Source organism: Jaculus jaculus, chromosome 4 (assembly GCF_020740685.1).
Source record: "Jaculus jaculus isolate mJacJac1 chromosome 4, mJacJac1.mat.Y.cur, whole genome shotgun sequence".
Classification (NCBI taxonomy): domain Eukaryota; kingdom Metazoa; phylum Chordata; class Mammalia; order Rodentia; family Dipodidae; genus Jaculus; species Jaculus jaculus.
This window is the reverse complement of record NC_059105.1, coordinates 117,612,399-117,635,324: the sequence shown is the minus strand read 5'-3', so window position 1 is coordinate 117,635,324 and position 22,926 is coordinate 117,612,399. Positions and strand designations below refer to the sequence as shown.

Sequence of the window (22,926 nt, the reverse complement as noted above, 5' to 3'; positions counted from 1 at the left end):
GTGAAGAGACTTTTTTGTTTGTTTGTTTGTTTTTTTGAGGTAGGCTTTAACTCTGGCCCAGGCTGACCTGGAATTAACTATGTAGTCTCAGGGTGGCCTTGAACTCATGGTGATTCTCCTACCTCCACCTCACAAGTGCTGGGATTAAAGGCATGGGCCACCATGCTGGGCTTGTGAAGAGACTTTTTAAGGCACTGACAACTTTCTGTATTTTAGCTGGGTGATGGGCTGGAGAGATGGCTTAGCAGTTAAGGCGCCTGCCTGCAAAGCCAAATGACCCAGGTTTGATTCCCCAGGACCTACGTAAGCCAGATGCACAAGTGGCACATATATCTTGAGTTTCTGGAGTTTGTTTGTAGCAGCAGAAGGCCCTGGTGCACCCATTTTCTCTCTCTCTCTTCCTTCTCTCTTTCTCTTTCTCAAATAAATAAAATAAAAATTTTAAAAATTAAACTGCACATATATTTTATATTGCTTTGCATACCTATTTAAATTTTTTTTTATTTATGTATTTGAGAGCGACAGACACAGAGAGAAAGACAGATAGAGGAGGAGAGAGAGAATGGGCGCGCCAGGGCTTCCAGCCACTGCAAACGAACTCCAGACACGTGCTCCCCCTTGTGCATCTGGCTATCGTGGGACCTGGGGAACCGAGCCTTGAACCGGGGTCCTTAGGCTTCACAGGCAAGCGCTTAACCACTAAACCATCTCTCCAGCCCTTGCATACCTATTTAATAACATAAAAACAAGCAGAATATTATATTAAATGGAGGAAGCCAGTCACAATGGGCCATGTATAAGTCCATGTATATTAAATGAGACTAGAAAAATCTGTAAAGAGAGAAAGGAGATTAGTGGTTGTCTGGGGCTAGGGAGGGGAGAGTGATTACTTGGAGTGAGGACAATATTCTAAAATGGATTGTAATGATGGTTGCACAACTCTGAAAATCCTAAAATCCATGGGATTGAATGCTTCAAGTGGGCAAATTGCATGTTATATGAATTATAACTCAACAAAGCTTGTCTTCAAAAGAACAGGTAGAGAGAGGGTGATGAGATGGTGAAGCTCATGGGAACGAGAGGGAGAGAGCATTGCTCTGTGTTTATGGGCCTCATATTTTAACAGGACCCCCATCACCTGCAGGTCAAAACCCAGCATGGAAGGAAGGCTCTACTCACAGATTTTCTGATTTTATAGGTCTGAAGTGGGGTCCAGAATCTGCCTTTCTATGGGGCTAGGGAGATGGCTCAGTGGATAAGACACTTGCCACTCAAGCCCAAATACCCATTTCATATCCTCAGCACCCGTGTAAAAGGCAGAGGCTGTGGAGGGTTTCTGTAATCCCAGAAAGCTGAAGGCAAGATGAGACTGCAGACAGAATTTCCTGGAAGCTTGTGGACCAGCTACTCTGTCAAGCACAAAGATGATCTACAGTGAACTCAGTGAGTGTGAAAGATTGTGCCTCAAACAAGGAGGAAAGTGAGGACTGACACTCAGAAAATGCTGTCTTCCGACCTCCTCCCACAGGCCTGCATTTGCACACATGAACACACACAGTTTTTTGTTTATTTGCTTGTTTTTTGTTTTTTGAGAGCAACAGACAGAGAAAGAGGTAGGTAGAGAGACAGAATGGGCACGCCAGGGCCTCCAGCCACTGCAAATGAACTCCAGATGCATGCAACACCTTGTGCATCTGGTTTACCTGGGTCCTGGGGTGTCAAGTCTTGAACCAGGGTTCTTAGGCTTCACAGGCAAGCACTTAACCACTAAGCCATCTCTTCAGCTCCCCCTCTTTTTTTTTTTCCCATGATTTGAGGTAGGGTCTCACTCTAGCTCAGGCTGACCTGGAATTCACTATGTAGTCTCAGGGTGGCCTTAAACTCAAGGCAATCCTCCTACCTCTGCCTCCTGAGTGCTGGGATTAAAGGAGTGTGCCACCACACCTGGCTAATAAAAATATTTTAAAGGTTTATTTATTAGGGACAGAGAAAGGGGGATAAGAGGTATACTAGGGCCTCCAGCCACTGCAAACGAACTCCACATGCGTGTGCCACCATGTGCACCTGGCTTACATGGGACCTGGAGAATCGAACCTGGGTCCTTAAGTTTCACAGGCATGCACCTTAACCGCTAAGCCATCTCTCCAGCCCCCATAAAAAATATTTTAAAAATAAAACAAGCCGGGCCAAGTGTGGTGGCACATGCCTTTAATCCCAGCACTTGGGAGGCAGAGGTAGGAGGATCACAGTGAGTTCAAGGCCATCCTGAGACTACATAGTGAATTCCAGGTCAGCCTGAGCTAGAGTGAGACCCTACCTCAAAAATAAATAAATAAATAAATAAAATAAAATAATGAAAGTTCATAAAGGGAAGAGAAAGGAAGGGAGGAGGGTACTTAATAGGTTGATATTGTATATATGTAATGAGATGGGGAGGTAATATGATGGAGAATGGAATTTCAAAGGGGAAAGTAGGGGGGGAGGGAATTACCATGGGATATTTTTTTATAATCATGGAAAATGCTAATAAAAAATTTTTTTTAAATGAAAGTTCGAGGCCACCCTGAGACTACATAGTAAATTCTGGGTCAGCCTGGGCTAGAGTGAAACCCTACCTCAAAAACCCAATAAATAAATAAATAAAAATAAATTTAAAAAGTAGGTAATGTCCATTAACGTTCCCTTGAAAGAGTGGCCCACAGTGGCTGCTCTGCTTTGTTTGAATATTCTATTACCGTCATATATCACTGGGCTGTACTGTGTAGTTGAGACGAGAGGCTTGTAATTCAGGTCCATCTTGTTTCCATAGTGGCCCATGCTGACCTCGAATTGGATCAGGTCCTTAAAGTTGGGCATCATGGTACAGGAGAGGAAGATGACGCACAGCCCGTACTTTTGGCGGTTCTGCTGTTTCTAAAACAATAAACCAGCACATCCCTGGTACTTAAGTCAAGGGATAAATAAGGCTATCCCGACAGGAAGGTTGATGAGGACATGGTACCCTATTTCTTGCCAGTGCCAGCTGTGCTCAGTCACAGGGGCCTGTTGCCCTGGCTGATGAAGGGACACTCCTCCCCAGGACCTCCATCACCTGGCCCACTTCACTATCCCTGGGTCCTTCCCTCTCTCGAGGGGAGCATCTGCCCGTTGGTTAAGCATGGTGGAGTTGGCTACTCCTTCCCTGCTCCAAATAGAGCTGCCTCTTCCTTTCTGTTTAAAGCGCCTTCTCATAAGAGATAGTGTGGGCAGGGTGCGCAGTTGATCACACACACACACACACACTTGATCTTCATGGATCTTTTTTATTTATTTTATCTATTTAAGAGAGAGAGAGAGAATGGGCTCACCAGGGCCTTCCACTGCAAACGAACTCCAGAAGCACATGCCATCTTGTACATCTGGCTTACGTGGGTCCTGTGAATCGGGCCTGGGACCCCTGGCTTTGCAGGCTAGTGCTCTAACTGCTGAGCCAATTCTCCAGCCTTCATGGACCTTTTTACGACTCCTTCCTCTTCCCAGAAAGGCTGCTGTACCTTTCTACTTCCTGCATCAGCTGCTCAATGTCTGCCAATTATGTCTATTCCCACTCTCCCGGGCCCTCTGTCCACCACATCAGGCCCTCTTATTTCTGGTGCTAAACCCTCACCTCCTTTCCTTCCTTCATTTTAGGAGCTAAGATCTCACTATTTAGGCCAGGCTAGCCTCAAACTAGAGCAATAGTTCTGCCTTGGCCTCCTGAATGATGGAATTACTGCCATGAGCCAAACTGCTGGGCCCTCTGCCATATTTTTGCATTTCCTATCTGCTCACTAGCTCACTAGCTCACTGGAGAGATGGCTTAGCAGTTAAGGCACTTGCCTGCAAAGCCAAAGGACCCAGGTTTGATTTCCCAGGACCCATGCAAGCCAGATACACAAGGGGGCACATGTGTCTGGAGTTTATTTGCAGTGTGGCTGGAGGCTCTAGCACTCCCATTCTCTCTCTCTCTCTCTCTCTCTCTCTCTCTCTCTCTCTCTCTCCCTATTTCTCTCTCAAATAAATAAATTAAATTAAATATTTTAAAACACAGCCCTTTTGGAGCTCCATAGAGTTTTGATCTCCAGTACTCATAAAACTGCCAGGTGGGCATGGTGGCTGCCTGTAATCCCAGGAAGAGGGAGATGACAGGGAATCCCCAGGGCAAGTTTTGAACTAGACTAGCTTAATCAGTGAATTGTGAGCTCAAGTGAGAGACCCTGCCTCAGTAGAATAAAGAGGAGCGTGATCAAGACGATCCCTGACATCAACCTCTGATGGTCACACATGTGTACCCACCTGCATACACATGCCCCCAAAACATACCAGCCCCCTTTCTCCCATATGAGTCCTTATTTAGCTACCACTTAATCTCATTTTCTACTTTTCAACTGAGTTTCTTAGAAGCCTCCTCACACTGTCTCTAAGTTCTTCCTCTTCCTGTGGCAGCCCAGCACCTATCCTGACCCGCAGCTGTTGGTATCTGTCTCTCTAAACCTCTCGCTTCCTCTCTCCCTCCCTAGCTCATCTAGGATCTCTGAACACTTCTTTTCTCTCTGTCTGACCCTGTTGTGTTAGGCGTCATCCTCAACCCTCGTCTCCCTTTGTTCCTCCTTCTCTCCCTGGGCCATATCTTTCAGGACCACAGTTTCATCCATGTTATGAACAGCCTGTGGGAGGTGGGATATGTAAATTTCTCACAAACACACTCCAGAGATGGTCTCACTAGCCCCACCCCTATCCCTGCTTCTCCTTTAAGGAGCCCACTTTGGTGACTGCCACCCCTGACTACCTTGTCCCTCAGGGCAAAAGATGGGTATGAGCTTAAGGAAGACAGACTCTCTTATTATGTCATGTTTTCAAGGAGTCTCAGGAACCTGCATCCACTCCTTCATAGAGACTGTATCCCCATTTCTTTTCTTTCTTTCTTTTTTTGAGGTAGGGTCTCACTCTAGCCCAGGTTGGCCCAGAATTCACTCTGTAGTCTCAGGCTGGCCTCAAACTCACAGCAATCCTCTTACCCCTGTCTCCAGAGTGCTGGGATTAAAGGTATATGCCACCATGACAGGCTCCTCCATTTCTTTGACTCATCCTAATTTACTTGCCTTCCAGTCCATTGTTCATACTGCCCTATCCCATCTCTTGCTTCACAGGCCTTCATCCCTTAGATTCTTTTAGAAAGCCCTGAAAAACTAGGGAATGAACAAACCTTTCTTCTTAAGATGAAGTCCTGTCTTTACTGGGTTGCTGATCACTGGAGATTTGGCCCAGCATGAAGATGCCAGCAAGGACTTGGGAAGTGCTCAGGTGGGTTAGCTGAACATTCTTACATACCCAACAACTTGCTACTGGCCAGGGCCTCTTAAAAATTCTTCATAAAGTGGGTCCCTTGATAGATTGGGGCTGGGTGTGGGCAGACACTGTTTTTTCTCATTACCTGTTTCCTGTGGTTACCTCTATTTTGATCACTTCATGGGAGAGGTCCTTTATCATAGTGTCCTGATAGGATTTGATTTTGGTGATTAGCTCCAAGAAGACTCGGCCTCGATAAGCTAAACCATCCTTAACAGCATCGAGAATACACTAGAGCCGCAAAGAAAGAGAGGTGAGAGAAAAAGACCAAAAAAGGGCTGGAGAGACGACTTAGCCATTAAGCACTTGCCTGTGAAGCATAAGGACCTGAGTTTGAGACATGGATTCCCCAGGACCCAGGTAAGCCAGATGCACAAGGTGGAACATGCATCTGGAGTTATTTGCAGTGGCTGGAGGCCCTGGTGCACCCATTCTCTATCTATCTATCTATCTATCTGCCTCTTTCTCTCTCTGTCTGTTGCTCTCAAATAAAAACAAACAAAAAAAGACCAAGAAAGTCTCCTGGGAACCCTACAGCAAAGGTAAGGTTGCTCAGAGCCTGGCAATGGCTGCAACACCACTGCAGCTAAGAATCTCAGGTCACACAGACACTCCTAGGCTCTGGCTCCTCCTCTTCTGCACCCTTCCCACCCACTAATTCTGATCATGCATGCCACCTGCCCCCAACATGAAGGCTCTTGTACCATACAAATACTAGGGGACTGTGATCATCCAAGGAGTGGTCTCAGCCCGATCTACCAGGGCACGCCCTTCCTCCCTGTCAGCAGCCATTAACCCAAAGACAGCACCCAAGCCCAAAGAAAGCCAAATAGAGTGCTTTCCTGGCGCAGGTTCCTAGGTGGAGCTGCCTGAGTAGATTGTAGCAGGAGCAGAGGAGACAGAGGCCCAGGGACAAGTGATAGGCTGAGAGGGAGTGAGATTTCTACAGGTGGGCCTGGTCCACTTCTCACTCAGACTCCCTCCAAGCCTCACTGTCCTGCCACCTTCTTTTCATCTTTTTTTTTTTCAAGGTAGGGTCTCATGCTGGTCCAGGCTGACCTGGAATTAACTATGTAGTCTCAGGGTGGCTCAAACTCACGGCGATCCTACCTCTGCCTCCTGAGTGCTAGGATTAAAGGCATGCGCCACCACACACGGCTCTTTTCATCTTTTTTCTTTTCTTTCTTTCTTTTTTTTTCGTTTTTAGTTTTTTGTTTTTCAAGGTAGGGTCTCACTCTAGCCCAGGCTGACCTGAAATTCACTGTGTAGTCTCAGGGTGGCCTCCAACTCACAGTGATCCTCCTACCTCTGCCTCCCCAGTGCTGGGATTAAAGGCGTGTGCCACCATCCAGCTCTACCTTCTTTTGTTTGTGTTTTTAGCCAAGGAATTACTATGTAGCCTAGGCTGGCCTCAAACTCACAGTCTCATCCTGCCTCAGCCTCCCAAACTGCGCTGCCACACTCAGCTCTCATTACCTTCTTTTTTTCTGTTTCAGGAAGGGTCTCACTTTAGCTCAGGCTGACCTGGAATTCACTCTCTAGTCCCAGGCTGGCTTTAAACTCACAGTGATCCTCCTACCTCTGCTTCCTGAGTGCTGGGATTAAAGTTGTATGCTACCATGCCCAGTTTTCAATACCTTCTAGACTAAGCCAGTTTAAGTTGGGTTTCCATTTCTTATCACCAATCTTGAACAAACCCTGTGCTTTTCCAATATACCCTATGCTGTTTTTTTCTTTTTGTGAAAATATTTTTTAAAATATTTATTTGCCACCCTGAGACTACAGAGTGAATTCCAGGTCAACCTGAGCTAGAGTGAGACCCAACCTCAAAAAATTAAAAAAAAAAATATTTACTCAGTGTGTGTGTGTGTGTGTGTGTGTGTGTGTGCGCGTGCACATGTGCCAGGATCTCTTGCCCATCCATCCTGAAAATGATGCCCATCCAGCTTTATGTGAGTGGCTAGAGAACTGAACCCAGGCTGGTAGGGTTTAACCACGGATTCATCTCCTCAACCCTGCTGTGTCTTTCCATCTGTGACAAAATCTTACCGAGGTCTCATCTTAGTACCCCTTCCTCAGTGACTATCTAGAGCACCCCATTTGTCCTTTTCTGGTGCCAGGGCTCACATCCCATGCATGCATGGCTATTTATATACATATGTTCACTTCTACTGGCAGACAAGAAGCCGGGCCTGAGTCCTCCCTGCGTGCTTCCCAGACAGTTCATTTTCACACCACTGTCCCAGAAAGGTGACATAAATTTACAGTGCTTTCTTCTTGGATCCTGAAAGGGGCCTTTTTACCCCCATGCAGAGTCAGGAAGCTGGGCCCAAAGCAGGGCAGGAAGCCTGAGTATATCCCTGGAAAGAGAAAGAGAGATGGTCAGTGACCAGGTGAGAAAAGAGACAAGGTAGGGGTCACAGACTTCGCTTGCCTTCGATTTCTTCACCAGTGGATGAGATCTGGTTGAGGCACAGGCTGACAGTTCCAATCTCATCCCTGCAGTCAGGTCTGGAGCTGAGAAACACACTTCAGGCTGAGCTAGGCTGAGCCTCTAGCCCAGCTTTAATTCCTCCGCCCCAGTGCACACCTCCACCTCTAGCCCACTGGCTCACCAGTTCAAGACTCTGAACTTGATGTAGCTGGAAAGGCAGGGCAACTGCAAGGGAAGGTAGAAAGAGCAACAGGATATACTGTCATGGTTGGTTCTTGCAGGGACTTTGCAAAAACTTTCTAAGTGCTGGGATTACAGGCATATGCCACCATATCTGGTTCTATGTGGTGCTGGGATATTGAACCTGGGACTTTATGCATACTAGGCAAGTACTCTACCAACTGAGTCATCTCACCAGCCCTGGAACCCAAAATTCTGAGCCTTATCTGCACTCTGCCATATGGCTCCCTCAAATTATTAAAGGGAAAATAAAGAAGGAAATCCATGTGCAAAATATAAGTGTTGGGGGCTAGCGAGATGGCTCAGTGGTTAAGCTCTTGCCTGTGAAGACTAAGGACCCTGGTTTGAGGCTTGATTCCCCAGGACCCATGTTAGCTGGGTGCACAAGGGGGTGCACACATCTGGAGTTCATTTGTACTGGCTGGAAGCCATGGCCTACCCATTCTCTCTCTCTCTTTGCCTCTTTCTCTCTCTGTCTGTCGCTCTCAAATAAATAATTTTTTAAAAAATTAAAAGAAATACAAGTGTTGGGCTAGAGAGATGACTCAGCAGTTAAGGCACATGCCTGGAAAGCCTAAGGACCCAGGTTTGATCCCCCAGGACACACGTAAGACAGATGCACATGGTGGCACATGCATCTGGAATTCATTTGCAATGGCTAGAGGCCCTGGCACACCCATTCTCTCTCTCTCAAATAAATAAATAAAGATAAAATATTTTTAAAATACAGGTGTCATTGAGATGTACACGAGGCCACAAATCCCCTTAGTTAGGACTTCTTGCCTCATCACAGTTCTTGGGGCATGACTATGAATCTCCCAGTTCATAATCCTCCCCATCCATTCTCCCCTTCCCCAGTGCTGGAGACCAAGGAAAGTGAGGAAGGGATCTTTCAGGTGAGCTCCTGGCTAATAAGAAAGGAGGAAATTGCCTAGATTAAGGAAAGACATTTGAAGGAGAGAGATGGGCACCATAAGACATCCAGGCCTTCCAAGCCCTCCAAATCCAAAATTGTGGTCAAATACATCTTTTTATGCATCCTGTTAAGAATTCTCTTCTACCATCTCATTTCATCTTGATTCAAGTGTGCTGTCTTGACTTCTGTTCTGGGATTCTCCACCTGGCCACCAACAGCAGTGTTGTAGCTCTGCTCACCACCACAGCTGGCTCTAGATGCCACCATCTGTGTGCACACACACCTGCATTTTCATTTCAAAAGGCTGCTGACAGCTGGGCCCACATTATAGTGGCTCCAGCCTAGAGACTATGCTCTAGGGGAAATCAGTGAGTTCCTGGGGATGTTTTAGTCAACTTCACAACAGTTTGGAAGATCCCACTTAGGAAAGAGAGAGTTGGTTCTCAACTTGAAAGATTATGAAAGCAAGGAAACCTTGCTAAGGCTATGAGCATCCACACAGCACATGAGGACATGGGTCATGAGCCTCAACACAGCTAGGGAAAGGTGAAGATAAGAATCTATAATCCAACCAGGTCTGGTGTCGCACACCTTTAATCCCAGCACTTGGGAGGCAGAGGTAGGAGCATTGCCATGAGTTCAAGGCCACCCTGAGACTACATAGTGAGTTCCAGGTCAGCCTGGACTAGAGTGAAGCCCTACCTCAAAAAAAAAAAATCTATAATCCAGGTATGGTAGTACACACATATAATCTCTACTCTTGGGAGGCTGAAGCAGGGAGATCATGAATTCAAGGACAGCCTTGGCTACATAGTAAAACCTTGTCTCAAAAAACAAGGCTGGAGAGATGGCTTAGTGGTTAAGCCACTAACCTGCAAAGCCTAAGGACCCATGTGAGACTCTCCAGATCCCACAAAAGCCAGACCCACAAAGGCGAGGCAAGTGCAAGGTTGCACATGCCCACTAGGTGGTGTAAGCATCTAGAATTCCATTGCAGTGGCTGAGGCCCTGGCATGCCAGTTCTCTCTTTCTCTCTCTTTCCTCCCCTCTCACTCCTTAGAATAAGAAAAAACAGTTTGGTTTAGTGGTGCATGCCACTAAATCCCAGCACTTGGGAGGCAGAGGTAGGAGGATCATCATGAGTTTGAGGTCATCCTGAGACTACACTGTGAATTCCAGGCCAGCCTGGGCTAGAATGAAACTTTACCTTGAAAAACCAAACACAAACCAACAACAACAAGGGGCTGGAGAGATGATTTAGTGGGTAAGGCTCTTGCCTGCTTCGCCTAAGGACCCAGGTTTGATTCCCCAGTTTGCAGTGGCTGGAGGCCCTGGGACACCCATTCTCTCTATCTGCCTCTTCCTCTCTCAAATAAATAAATGAATAAATAAATAAAATATTTTAAAAACAACAATAACAACAACATCAACGAAAAGCTAGAATAGTTAAGGTGTTTGCTTTCAAAGCCAAAGAACCCAGGTTCTTAAAGATGTGCTTATTTTACATACAACTAATTTGAAGCCTGGTGTTCAAGTCCTCAGGACCCACGTAAGCCAGATGCACAAGGTGGCACATGCATCTGGAGTTGGTTCACAATGGCTGGAGGCCCTGGCACACCCATTCTCTCAGTCTGCTTGTCTGTTCCCCTCCCCGCTCTCTGACTCTCTCAAATAAATAAATAAAACTAAGACAAACAAACAGAAAAAAAAAAAAACAAAACACTGGGGAGTTTAAGGACTGGTTGAAAATAATGACTCACCAGGAGTCTGGAGATTGAATGGGGAAGCTTTTAGAAGCAAAGAGGGAGTTCAGAAGAAAAAGAAAGGGAGTATATTACATAAGGTATAAGAAAGCTACATTCTTTGGTTGGGCAAATATACATCAAAGTTTTCTCTCAGAATTGTTTATTTTCTTAAAAAGTATTTTATTTATTGATTTGAGAATGAAATAGAATGGGTGCTCCAGGACCTCCTGCCACTGCCAACAAACTCCAGACATTTGTGCCACCTTGTGCATCTGGCCTAATGTGAATACTGGAGTATTAAACCCAGGCCACCAGGCCTTGCAAGAAAATGGCTTTAACTGCTGAGCCATGCCTCCAGCCCAGAGTGGTTTATTCTCCCGCTCCCCCCCCCACACACACACACAGGGAGGGCATTGAGGTAGGGTTTCACTCTAGCCCAGGCTGACCTGGAACTCACTCTGTAGTTCCAGGCTGGCCTTGAACTCACAGTGGTTCTCCTACCTCTGCCTCCTGAGTGCTGGGCATAAAGGTGTGCACCATCACACCTTGCTACAGAAGAGCTTGTGCTTATTTTACATACAACTAATTTGAAACCTGGTGTTCCAGTCCAGTTTGCATTGCTGGTAGAAATCACCCAACCAAGAGCAGCTTCTGGGAAAAAGAGGTTTATTTTGGCTTACAGGCTTGAGGGGAAGCTCCACGATAGCAAGGAAAAACAATGGCATGAGCAGAGGGTGGACATCACCCCTGGCCAACATAAGGTGGACCATAGCAACAGGAGAGTGCGCCAAACACTGCCATGGGGAAACTGGCTATAACGCCCATAAGCCCACCCCCAACAATACACTCCCTCCAGGAGGCATTAATTCCCAAATATCCATCAGCTGGAAACCTAGCATTCAGAACACCTAAGTTTATGGGGGACACCTGAATCACCTGGTATTTAGTCAAAAGATCATTAAGGCTTCACAAAGGATGTAAGAATGCTGTTGGAGGCTGAAGAGATGGTTTAGTGGTTAAGGTGCTTGCCTACAAAGCCAAATGACTCAGATTCAATTCCCCAAGACCCACATAAGCCAGATAGACGCACACAAGGTGGTGCATGCCTCTGGAGTTCGACTGTAGCAACTGGAGGCCCCTGGTGCACCCATTCTCTCTCTCTCTCTATTGATCTGCCTCTTTCTAATAACTAAAATAAATAAATTAAATAAATAAAAACTATTGAAAAAAAGAATGCTGTTGGGGCTGGAGAAATGGCTCAGCAGTTAAGATGCTTGCTTACAAAGCCTGTTGCCCTGGGTTTGATTCCCAACTACTTATGTAAATCCAGATCACAGAGTGGTGTATGCACCTGAAGTTCATTTACAGTGGTTAGAGGTCCTGGCACACCATTCTCTTTCTCTCTCTCCTTGAAAATAAATAAAAAATATTTAAAAAGAATCTGGGTATGGGGTCACACACCTTTAATCCCAGCAGAGGTAGAGTGTTCACCTCAGTCCCTAGTACAAGCAAAGGTAAGAAATCTATAATACAATTTAGATAAGTTTTTATTTATTCATTTTATTTTGAGACAGAGATAGAGAGAAAGAGAGGCAGATAAAGAGAGAATGAGCATGTCAGGGCCTCTAGCCACTGCAAACGAATTCCAGACACATGTGCCACCTTGTGCATCTGGCTTATGTGGGTGTTGGGAAATTGAACCTGGGTCCTTAGGCTTCACAGGCAAGTGCCTTAACCACTAAGTCATCTCTCCAGCCCTAGAATAAGTATTTAAACTAATTTGATTTTTGTTTTTCCTTTAGTGATTGTTACAGTCAGGTTTGCATTGCTGGTAGAAATCACCCAACCAAGAGCAGCTCAACAGGGAAGCTCTGTGATGGCAGGGGAAAATGATGGCATGAGAGGAGGGAGAACACCACCTCCTAGCCAACATCAGATGGACAACAGGAACAGGAGAGTATGCCAAATACTGGCAAGGAGAAACTGGCTATAATGCCCATAAGCTTGCCCCCAACAATACACTGCTTCTAGAGGTGTTAATCCCAAATCTCCATCAGCTGGAAACACCTAAGTTTATGTGGAATCAAACCACCACATTATGCCCCTGGCCCCCATAAACTGTTAATCACCCATGATGCAAAATGTAATGCATCCAGTCCAACTTTCAAAGTCCCCACATTTTTTATCAATCCTAATGATGTTCAAACATCCCCATAATCCAAGGGCTTTTAACTAGCCATAATACCAAAATAATCCCCCCAAAGCCATAATGGCACATAATAAACATTCATTCTGAAAAATATGGCATTGGGCATAGCAAAGAAATATTCAACCAACACAAGATTTAAAACAACTAGGGCAAACATCAAACTCTGTAGCACCCAGATTGACAACTGTAGCCAGTGACAAGTCTCTAAGTCCAGTAATTCTAACCAGCAACAAGTCTCTGAAGTTCCAATTCTGCCCCTCTAGCTAGGCTACTCACAGTCCTGGAAAACTTCATCCAGGGCCAGCAGCTCTCATTGGCAGCCATCTGGTGGTCCCGCCATCTCCACTGGGTCCCCACTGCAACCCATGGTTCATCCTTACTGCTCCATACAGGCATCCAGAAAACTTGCTTCACACTGCCCATGGCCATTTCCAAAACATAAGACCACATTGCAAACTCAATGATCCTCTCTTTCCTGAATTTCTTATATTCCATAATACCAGGTGGGGGTGCCAATTTGTTAATCCAGGGGAGAATAAAGCAGACTTTGAAGAACAGGACATTCCTTCAGTATTCAGGCTCCTTCAAAAGAGTCCACATTCTTCCTGTTGCCCCAGTGCAGGTCAGCTGGCCCAATCTCAATGGTTGCAATCTCTCAAACAATTGCAGGTGAATGGGCAGCAGCTTAGGCCCAAATATTTCATTTTTTTCTGTGCCATATCCCTCTGCTCACACCAGTCCATTTCTACACGCTGCAACCCTGTACAACTTCTCAGGACACAGGCATAACAGCAAGCCTCTCATGCAAACTGCTTCTAGCCCAGTCCAAGCAAAGCTCTTTCTCACTCTCATAAACCAAGCCTCATAGTCCATAGTTCTTACTGCATTCAGGTCTTGCAACTCTGATCAGAATAGTCCATCAAGCTGTACTTACAGCACTGCAAGTCATCTCTCAAGCCAAGGTTTCAAATCTTACATCCTCTTGAAAATCAGCTCCAAAAGGCCAAAGCCACACAGTCAGGTGTCTAGCAGTAAAATGACACCCACTCTTGGCACCAACATTATTATTACAGTCAGGTTCATGTTGCTGGCAGAAATCACCCAACCAAGAGCAGCTCTTGGGAACAAAAAAAAAAAAAAAAAAAAAGGATTTTGGCTTACAAACTCTAGGAGAATCTCTGTGATGGCAAGGGAAAATGATGGCATGAGCAGAGAGTGGACATCACCCCCTGGCCAACATATGGTGGACAATAGCAACAGAAAAGTATGCCAAACACTGGCAAGGGGAAGCTGGCTATAATACCCATAAGCCCGCCCCCAACAATACCCCATCAGCTGGGAACCTAGCATTCAGAACACCTAAGTTTATAGGGAACACCTGAATCAAACCACCACATGTCTTACTATAGTCCAGGCTGGCCTCAAACTCATAATCCTCTTGCTTCAACCTCAGAATTCTGGCATTAAAGGCCTGGGCCACATGGACCATTCTGTTTGTTCTTTGTGTGTGTGTGTGTTTTAATGAATCTTTTTCTTTTTATGAGAAAAGAAGAGGTAAAGAATGGGCACACCAGGGCCTCTAGCCACTACAAATGAACTCCAAATGCATGCGTCACCATGTGCATCTGGCTTACATGGGTTCTTGGGAATCAAACCTGAGTCCTTGGGCTTTGCAGGCAAGTGCCTTAACCACTAAGCCTTCTCTCTAACCTTTTATTGGGGGGGGGTTCAAGGTAGGGTCTCACTCTAGCCCATGCTGACCTGGAATTCAGGTAGTCTCAGGGTGGTCTTGAACTCACGGTGATCCTTCTACCTCTGCCTTCTGGGTGCTAGGATTAAAGACATGTGCCTCCACACCTGGCAATTTTCTTTTCCAAACAATATTTTGGAGCCAGGCCTGGTGGTGCATGCCTTTAATCCCAGCATTCAGGAGGCAGAGGTAGTAGGATCACCATGAGTCCAAGTCCGAGGTCACCCTGAAACTACATAGTGAATTCTAGGTCAGCCTGAGCTAGAGTGAGACCCTACCTCAAAAAAAACAAGGGGGGGACTGGAGAGATGGCTTAGCGGTTAAGGTGCTTGCCTGTGAAGCCTAAGGACCCATGTTCAAATTTCCAGATCCTACATAAGCCAGGTACACAAAAGTGAGGCAAGCGCAAGGTCACACATGTCCACTATGTGACACAAGCATCTAGAGTGCCATTATAGTGGCTGAGGCCCTGGCATGTCCATTCTCTCTCTCTCTAAAAAAACAATTTTTAAAACTATTTATTTATGAGAGAGAGAGATAGAGAAAGAAAGAGATAGACAGAGAGAGAAAGAATGGGCATGCCTGGGCCTCTAGCCACTGCAAATACACTCCAGATGCATGCACCACCTTTTGCATCTGGCTTTTGTGGGTATTGGGGAACCAAACCTGGATCCTTATGCTTTGCAGGTGACTGCCTTAATTGCTAAGCCATCTCTCCTGCCCTTTAAAAATTATTTATTTATTTATTTATTTTCAGGGGGAGAGGAAGAGTATGGATGCACCAGAGCCTCTGCCACTGTAGACAAATGCCAAACACTTGTGCCATTTTGTGTGTCTGGCTTTACACGGTGCTGGGGAATTGAACCTGAGCTGGCAGGCTTTGCAAGCAAGCACTTTAACTGCTGAGCCATCACTCCAGCCCCACATTTAAATTTTCTTTTTTTGTGTGTATTTGTGTTTGTGTGGGTGCAGATGTGTATGCACATGTGTGTATACATGTGGGGGCCAGATGATAACTTTGGGTGCCACCCTCAGGAATGCTGTTCACCATTTTTTTTTGTCTGAGCTATCTCCCCAGCCCTATATTTAAATTCTAGAGTTCATCTGCATGATCCCCTCACTGCTTACTACTGGATAGAGAAAGTTAGGTTTTATCCTGTGCTTCCTCAAGCTACCAGGAAGAGATTCCCTGGATGGGCATCGCGGCCCCAACCTCCATCCATTCCTAACACCAAAACTTCAGTTCCACATGCTGGGAAAGGGCAGTGTGATGGAGCAGCCATACCTGGATCTGGAAGGTCAGGATCTGGTTCCATATTGGGTTTTCGGTTTGGTTCTGTACTTGTGTCCTGAGCTGAGAAGATCCCAAAACTGAGTCATTAACAGCCTATCCCCTCCTTCTGCCAGTGGATTTGCCTATCCACTATTTAGCCCACACATGGACACTTTCTGAAGCACTCAGATGATCAGGCCAGTCCCTAGTTCCTGGCCTGAAGTTGTTCTTGGACAATAATTTCTTATCCAAGGTAACTTTGGTCTCTTGGCTACTTACCTCAAAGTGCTTGCCTCTATCATTTTTTTTTTCAGTACTTACGATTGAACCCATGCTTGCTAGGCAAGCACTGTACCCCTGATCACGGAGCTACGCCTTGATCCCTTCAAATGTTTGTTTGTTGCTTATTTATTTGAGAGAGAGAGAGAGAGAGAAAGAGAGAGAGAGGGAAGGAGGGAGAGAGAAAGAATGGGCATGCCAGAGCCTCTAGCTCTGCAAATGACCTCCAGACTCATGTGCCACCATGTGCATCTGGGTTCTGGGGAAATTGAACCTGGGTCCTTAGACTTTGCAAGCAAGCATCTTAACTGCAAAGCCATCTCTCCAACACCATTTAAAAAAATTATTTATTTATTTGAGAGGAAAGAGAAAAGGAGAGAGAGAGAGAAAGAGAGAGAATGGGCACACCAGGGCCTATAGCCATTGAAAAGGAACTCCAGATCAGGGCCTATAGCCATTGCAAATGAAGTCCAGATGCATGTGCTACCTTGTGCACCTAGCTTTACATGGGTACTGGAAAATTGAACCCTGGTCCTTTGGCTTTGCAGGCAAGCACCTTAACCATTAAGCCATCTCTCTAGCTCCAGCATACACTTTTATTTTATTTTTATTTTTTTGTTTTTTCAAGGTAGGGTTTCACCCTAATCCAGGCTGACCTGGAATTCACTATGTATTCTCAGGGTGGCCTCGAATTCCTGACGATCCTCCTACCTCTGCCTCCTGAGTGTTGGGATTAAAGGTGTGCGCCACCACGCTCGGCTTGTTTAGATTCTTGTCTTTCTGTGTGTGGCAGGACATGCCCTCATTTCCACAGAACTCTGGGTCAATGGGTCACATTTTCCAGTAGCAAATGGGATGGGTACCATCTCTGGGGGCTGCTCTTCATTCCCTCTCTTCTGATATGTCACTTTACCTAGGTCTCAGACCCTTTGTGAATTTACCTTTTCCCCAATTAGTTCCACTTCCAACGCAGGATTCACTGGCTGATGTTGCCCTAGGACAAGATGTTAACACTCTGAGACAGCAGCATCTTTTTTTCTTTTTACTCTTTTTTTTGAATCATGAAGAGAAAATGAGGAGGTGAACAACCCTTACCCATAAGTTAGCTGGTGTCCCCTGGGTAAAACTGTCTTCAGATACACCTCAGGGCACTGGTATGTGCGAGTGTGTGTGTACATGGGATGGTCTTAGAGAAACTTGAGTCTGTGCCTGGACATCAGATCCAAGCCAGATCAAGGACATGGCACCTATCTGAAAAGGTATTCATGGGAACTTCATAGAAGAAGTCTTGGTGAATTTCAGTGTTACCCTGTCCAAATCTTATGTCAGTTTCAAAAGAAATCAGAATAATGAAGAGATAAGGGGGAAATCTATAAGCACTTAGGGGCCCTGGGCAGGGAGCTTTAAGATTGTTCCCTCCTTTGCCCCCTGACTCAACTGAAATGAAGGTCTTCTGCACAGTAGATGAAGAACTGTAAATAAGCCATGGTGACGGGGACTGCTGTTGACTTTAAGATCTGGATATCAGTGTCAGCCCCATAGAGCAGCTTTTGATCTACCTGAGAGACCAGAGAGCAGGGTCAGGGGAGAGGGGGACCCAGCCAAATCCACCTACCCAGTCTCTCCAGCCTCCCACTCGACACAGGGAGAGTGGGCAGCCCTCTATGATGTACTGGACAAAGGAGGGTATGCAGGCCAATGGCCACTTTGAGGGCTCAAGGGTGCCCAAAGAAGCAGGCAGGATAAGACATATTACTAGGGCCACGTGTGGTGGCGCACACCTTTAATCTCAGCACTCGGGAGGCAGAGGAAGGAGGATCACAGTGAGTTTGAGGTCACCCTGAGACTACATATGAATTCCAGGTCAGCCTGAGCTAGGGCGAGACCCTACCTTGAGAAATAAACAAGAAAAAGAAAGAAAGGAACAAAGAGAGAAAGAAAGAAGAAATAAAGAAAGGAAGAAAGAAAGAAGAAGGAAGGAAGGAAGGAAGGAAGGAAGGAAGGAAGGAAGGAAGGAAGGAAGGAAGGAAGGAAGAAAGAAAAGAAATATTACTGGGGCTGGGTTGGGGGACAGCCTCACCAGGGCCTGGTCTCCCACACTGAGGGCACAGATGGTGACTTTCAGGTAGCCTCTCACACCATTGCTGGGTTTATCTGGCTGGCAGAGGCCCAACCAAGTCCTTAGGAGAGTGTGACCTGGAGAAGAAGAAGAGTCATGGGAGACCAGTCTTCATCACTTTCTCATAAAATTAGTCTTCATTTCAAAGTGAGAAGGGACAGGAAGTATACATCTTGGTAACCATCTATGGCAGAGGTGAATAGGAGACCCTCATACTAGGCATTCTCGAGGGTACCAGCTATTGCTCTGGGAAAGAGGGATGCCCCTTTCCACGTTAGCAGCATGCTGTGGTAACTGGCCTGGCCTGGAGCGAGGCAGATAGGCAAGTAGTTCTCCATCCTCAGATCCAGTCTCAAACTAGTATATGTGTCAGGGTAGAGTCCTCTACTTACACTTCAGTCTCCCAGTGGTTACTAGAGGCTGGGATGGGAGGGAAGAAGGGGAGTTGGAGCAAGGATTATTATTGAGTATGGCGTGCAGCTGGATAGAAAGAGTAAAATCTCTCCTGTCCTACAGCCCAGCAAAGTAACGATGGTTGACAATATTGTCTAACAAAATACTTAGGAGAGAGAAAGGATATCGAATGTTCCTGATGCAAAGAAATGATGAATGTTTGAGGCTGTGGATGTGGCAACTAACCTGAAGTAATCATTTCACATTGTGTACATGTACTGAAATATCAGACTGAATCCCATAAATATATGTGATTATTTATTGACAATTACAAAAGCTTTCCAGGTATGGTGGTACATGCCTATAAGCCTAACACTCGGGAATTGAAGGCAGAATGATTAAGAATTCAAAGCCAGAAAGGAATTTCAAAGGGAAAAAATGTGGGGGAGGGGAGGGCATGACCATGGGATTTTTTTTTTTTTTTTTTTTTTTTTTTTTTTTTGCTTTTTTTCGAGGTAGGGTCTCAGCCTAGCCCAGGCTGACCTGGAATTCACTATGGTGTCTCAGGGTGGCCTCGAACTCACAGCGATCCTCCTGCCTCTGCCTCCCAAGTGCTGGGATTAAAGGCGTGCGCCACCACGCCCGGCATATTTTTTATAATCATGGAAAATGTTAATAAAAATTGTGAAAAGATAAAAAATAAAATAAAATAAATTTAAATTAAAAAAAAAGAATTCAAAGCCAGCTTCAGGTAGATAGAAGTTTAAGGCCAGTCTGAGCTATGTGAGACCCTGTCCCAAAAAATTAACAAATAAGGGCCAAACATGGTAGAACATACCTTTAACCCCAGCACTTGGGGGGCAGAGTAAAGAGGATGATTGTGAGTTTGAGGCCACCTTGAGACTACATAGTGAATTCCAGGTCAGCCTAGGCTACAATGACACCTCGAAAAACAAACAAACAAAAAAGTCCTATAAAGTACAGTAAATGTCAAGTACATAAAGTAACTCATATTCTGAGATATTTTAACCCCTGGTCTGTTTTTCTCAAGAGACACGCATATTTGTAATGACTGTTACCTACCTGGAGAATGGTAGATAAACCCAATGTCTGTCTGAAAAGAGGAGTAGAATGAAGATTAGTTATGACCTTGGAGTTTAAATGTTTCCCCACGGGCCCATGAATCAATGGTTTGGCCTAGTGAGAGGTCTTTAGACACCTTGCCTTCAAAGAGGATTTTGGTAACCCATCCCTTCCTCCTCTCCTTTACCTCTTGTCCATGAATGAGCTATTTGCTTCCCTGCAATATGCTGCCACAGGCCCAAAGCAACAGGGCCTCAGAGGTACAGCCCTTGCCTAGTATGTGCAAGATCCCTAGCAGCACACACACACACAGAGAGAGGCACCTTTTATAAAAGAAAAACTTGGGCTGGGGAGAGGTTCAGCAGTTCAGAGCCCTTGTAAGCATGAGTGCCTGAGACTATCCAAGTTGAATTCCCCAGTTCCTGCATGAACAACTGGGCATGGCCAAAATTTTCTGTAACTAGCCAGGCATGGTGGCACACGCCTTTAATCCCAGCACCTGGGAGGCAGAGGTAGGAGGATTGCCATGAGTTCAAGGCCACCCTGAGAATACATAGTGAATTCCACATCAGCCTGGACCAGAGTGAGACCCTACCTTGAAAAACAGCAGCAACAACAACAACAAATGGCTGTAACTCCAGTCCTATGACAGGGTTGTGGGAGGAGCTAGAGACTGGAGAATCACTGGGGCTCACTGACTGAACAGTCAGGGTATATGGCAGCCCTGGGTTGAGTGAGAGACTCCATCTCAAGGAAACAGGCAGATGAATGAAAAGGGGAGGACACCAGCCATTCTCCTTTGACTTCTGCCTGCACAGGCATAGGGTACACACATCTGCACATATAGATACTACACACATGGTACACCACACCACTCATACCCTACACACATACACAACAAAACAAGTTAAACTCCACTAGAGTGATTTTTTTTTTTTTGATTTTTCAAAGTAGGCTCTTGCTCTAGCTCAGACTGACTAGAATTTACTATGTAGTCTCAGGGTGGCCTCAAACTCATGGCGGGCCTCCTACCTCTGCCTCCCAAGTGCTGGGATTAAAGGCGTGTGCTACCATGCTCAGCCTAGGATGTAATTTTCCTTTCCTCTCCCTAGTGCTGGGGATTGAACCCATACTCGGATTAGTTCAGAAATGTTTACAGAAGTTTACTGTAATAGCCCCAAACTGGAAACTATCTAAATGTCCATTGTCTGATAAGTGGTTAAACAAACTGCTATTCTATTCAATGGAGTATTACTCAGCAATTGAAAGGAATGAACCAGGGCTTAAGAGATGGCTTAGTAGTTAACGGAGCATGCTGCTTGCAACCAGGTTCAATTCCCTAGTACCCACAGGCGGCACATACATCTGGAGTTTGTTGCAGTGGCAAGCGGCCCTGGCATGCTCATTCCTTCTCTCTTATCTTCTCGCTCTCTCTTTCTCCCCCACCCCCGCTTGCAAATAAATTTTTTAAAAATTTCTTTTTGGAGCTGGAGAGATGGCTTAGTGGTTAAGATGCCTGTCTGTGAAGCCAAAGGACCCAGGTTCAATTGCCCAGGATCCACGTAAGCCAGATGCACAAGATGGCACATGTGCCTGGAGTTTGTTTGCAGTGGCTGGAGGCCCTGTTGCACCCATTCTCTCACTTTCTCTCTCCCTCTTTCTCTGTCTCAGATAAACATAAATATTTTTTAAAATTTTCTTTATTTTTTTCAAGGTAGAGTCTCACTCTAGCCCAGGATGATTTGCAATTCACTATGTGGTCTCAGGATGAGACCACTCTGAACAGATTATTAAAAATGTTTTTATTTATTTGTTTGTTTGATTGTGAGAGAGGCACATAAAGAGAGAGAATGAGCCAGGCATGGTGGCACATGCCTTTAATTCCAACACTCGGGAGGTAGAGGTAGGAAGATTGCCAGAAATTTGAGGTCACCCTGAGAATACAGAGTGAATTCCAGGTCATCCTGGGCTAGTGTAAGACCCTATCTTAAAAAACAAAAACTGGGCTGGAGAGATGGCTTAGCAGTTAAGGCGTTTGCCTGCAAAGCCAAAGGACCCAGGTTCAACTCCCCAGGACCACAGTAAGCCAGATGCAAAAGGGGGCACATGCATCTGGGGTTCATTTGCAATGACTAGAGGCTCTGGAGTGCCTATTCTCTCTCTCTCTCAAATTAATAAATAAAAATAAAATATAGAAAAAATGGCATGCCAATTAAAAAAATTTAAAAGAGAGAGAGTGGGCATGTCAGGGCCCTTAGCCACTGCAAACGGACTCCAGACACATGCACTACCTTGTACATCTGGCTTATGTGGGTCCTGGAGAATCAAACTGGGTCCTTTGGCTTTGTAAGCAAGCACCTTAACCTCTAACCCATCACTCCAACACAAACTTTTATTTATCTATTATTACACAGAGCGAGAGAGAGAGAGAGAGAGAGAGAGAGAGAGAGCGAGAGAGAGCATATATCAGGGCCTCTAGCCACTGCAAACAAACTTCAGATGCATGTGGCACCACCTGTATCTGGCTTATGTGGGGAATAGAACCTGGGTCCGTAGGCTTTGTAGTCATGGGTTTTAACCACTAAGCCATCTCTCTGGCCCAAAAATATTTTTTTAGAAGGATGAGCTACTGATACATTCTGTATCATGGATGAAGTTCATAATAGTTATGCTAAATGAAAAAAGCTATATAGGGCTGGGGAGATTGCTCAGCGGTTAGAAACACTTGCATGCAAAGCCTGCTGGCCCAGTACACATGGGAAGCCACATGCACAAAGTAGCACATGCATCTGGAGTGGATTTACGTGGCAAGAAGTCCTGATGAGTCCATCCTATCACTCTCTCTCCCCCCCAAAAAAAGAGAGAGCCAGGTATGGTGGTACACACCTTTAATCCCAGCACCTGGGAGGCAGAGATAGGAGGATCCTTGTCAGATTGAGGCCAGCCAGCCTCAGACTACATAGTGAATTCCAGGTCAGCCTGGTCTAGAGTGAGACCCTACCTTGAAAAACCAAAACAAAACCAAAAAAAGGAAGACAGAGAGAGAGAGAGAGAGAGAGAGAGAGAGAGAGAGAGAGAGAGAGAGAGAGAAAGAAAGAAAGAAAGAAAGAAAGAAAGA

General features: G+C 45.6%; 1 protein-coding gene across 1 annotated transcript in view; it reads right to left on the bottom strand.

Moving 5' to 3' along the window:
- Fer1l5 (fer-1 like family member 5) overlaps positions 1-22,926 on the bottom strand; it is a 67,071-nt gene that overhangs the window by 30,165 nt on the left and 13,980 nt on the right. Inside the window, exons 10-19 of the mRNA XM_045147676.1 lie at positions 19,809-19,839; positions 18,294-18,409; positions 17,652-17,772; positions 17,155-17,207; positions 15,947-16,015; positions 7,983-8,026; positions 7,802-7,884; positions 7,633-7,727; positions 5,470-5,598; positions 2,736-2,913 (exon numbers count right to left, since the gene is read on the bottom strand). Of these exons, the coding sequence (XP_045003611.1) occupies positions 2,736-2,913; positions 5,470-5,598; positions 7,633-7,727; positions 7,802-7,884; positions 7,983-8,026; positions 15,947-16,015; positions 17,155-17,207; positions 17,652-17,772; positions 18,294-18,409; positions 19,809-19,839 (919 nt within the window). The remainder of the gene's footprint in view (positions 1-2,735; positions 2,914-5,469; positions 5,599-7,632; positions 7,728-7,801; positions 7,885-7,982; positions 8,027-15,946; positions 16,016-17,154; positions 17,208-17,651; positions 17,773-18,293; positions 18,410-19,808; positions 19,840-22,926) is intronic.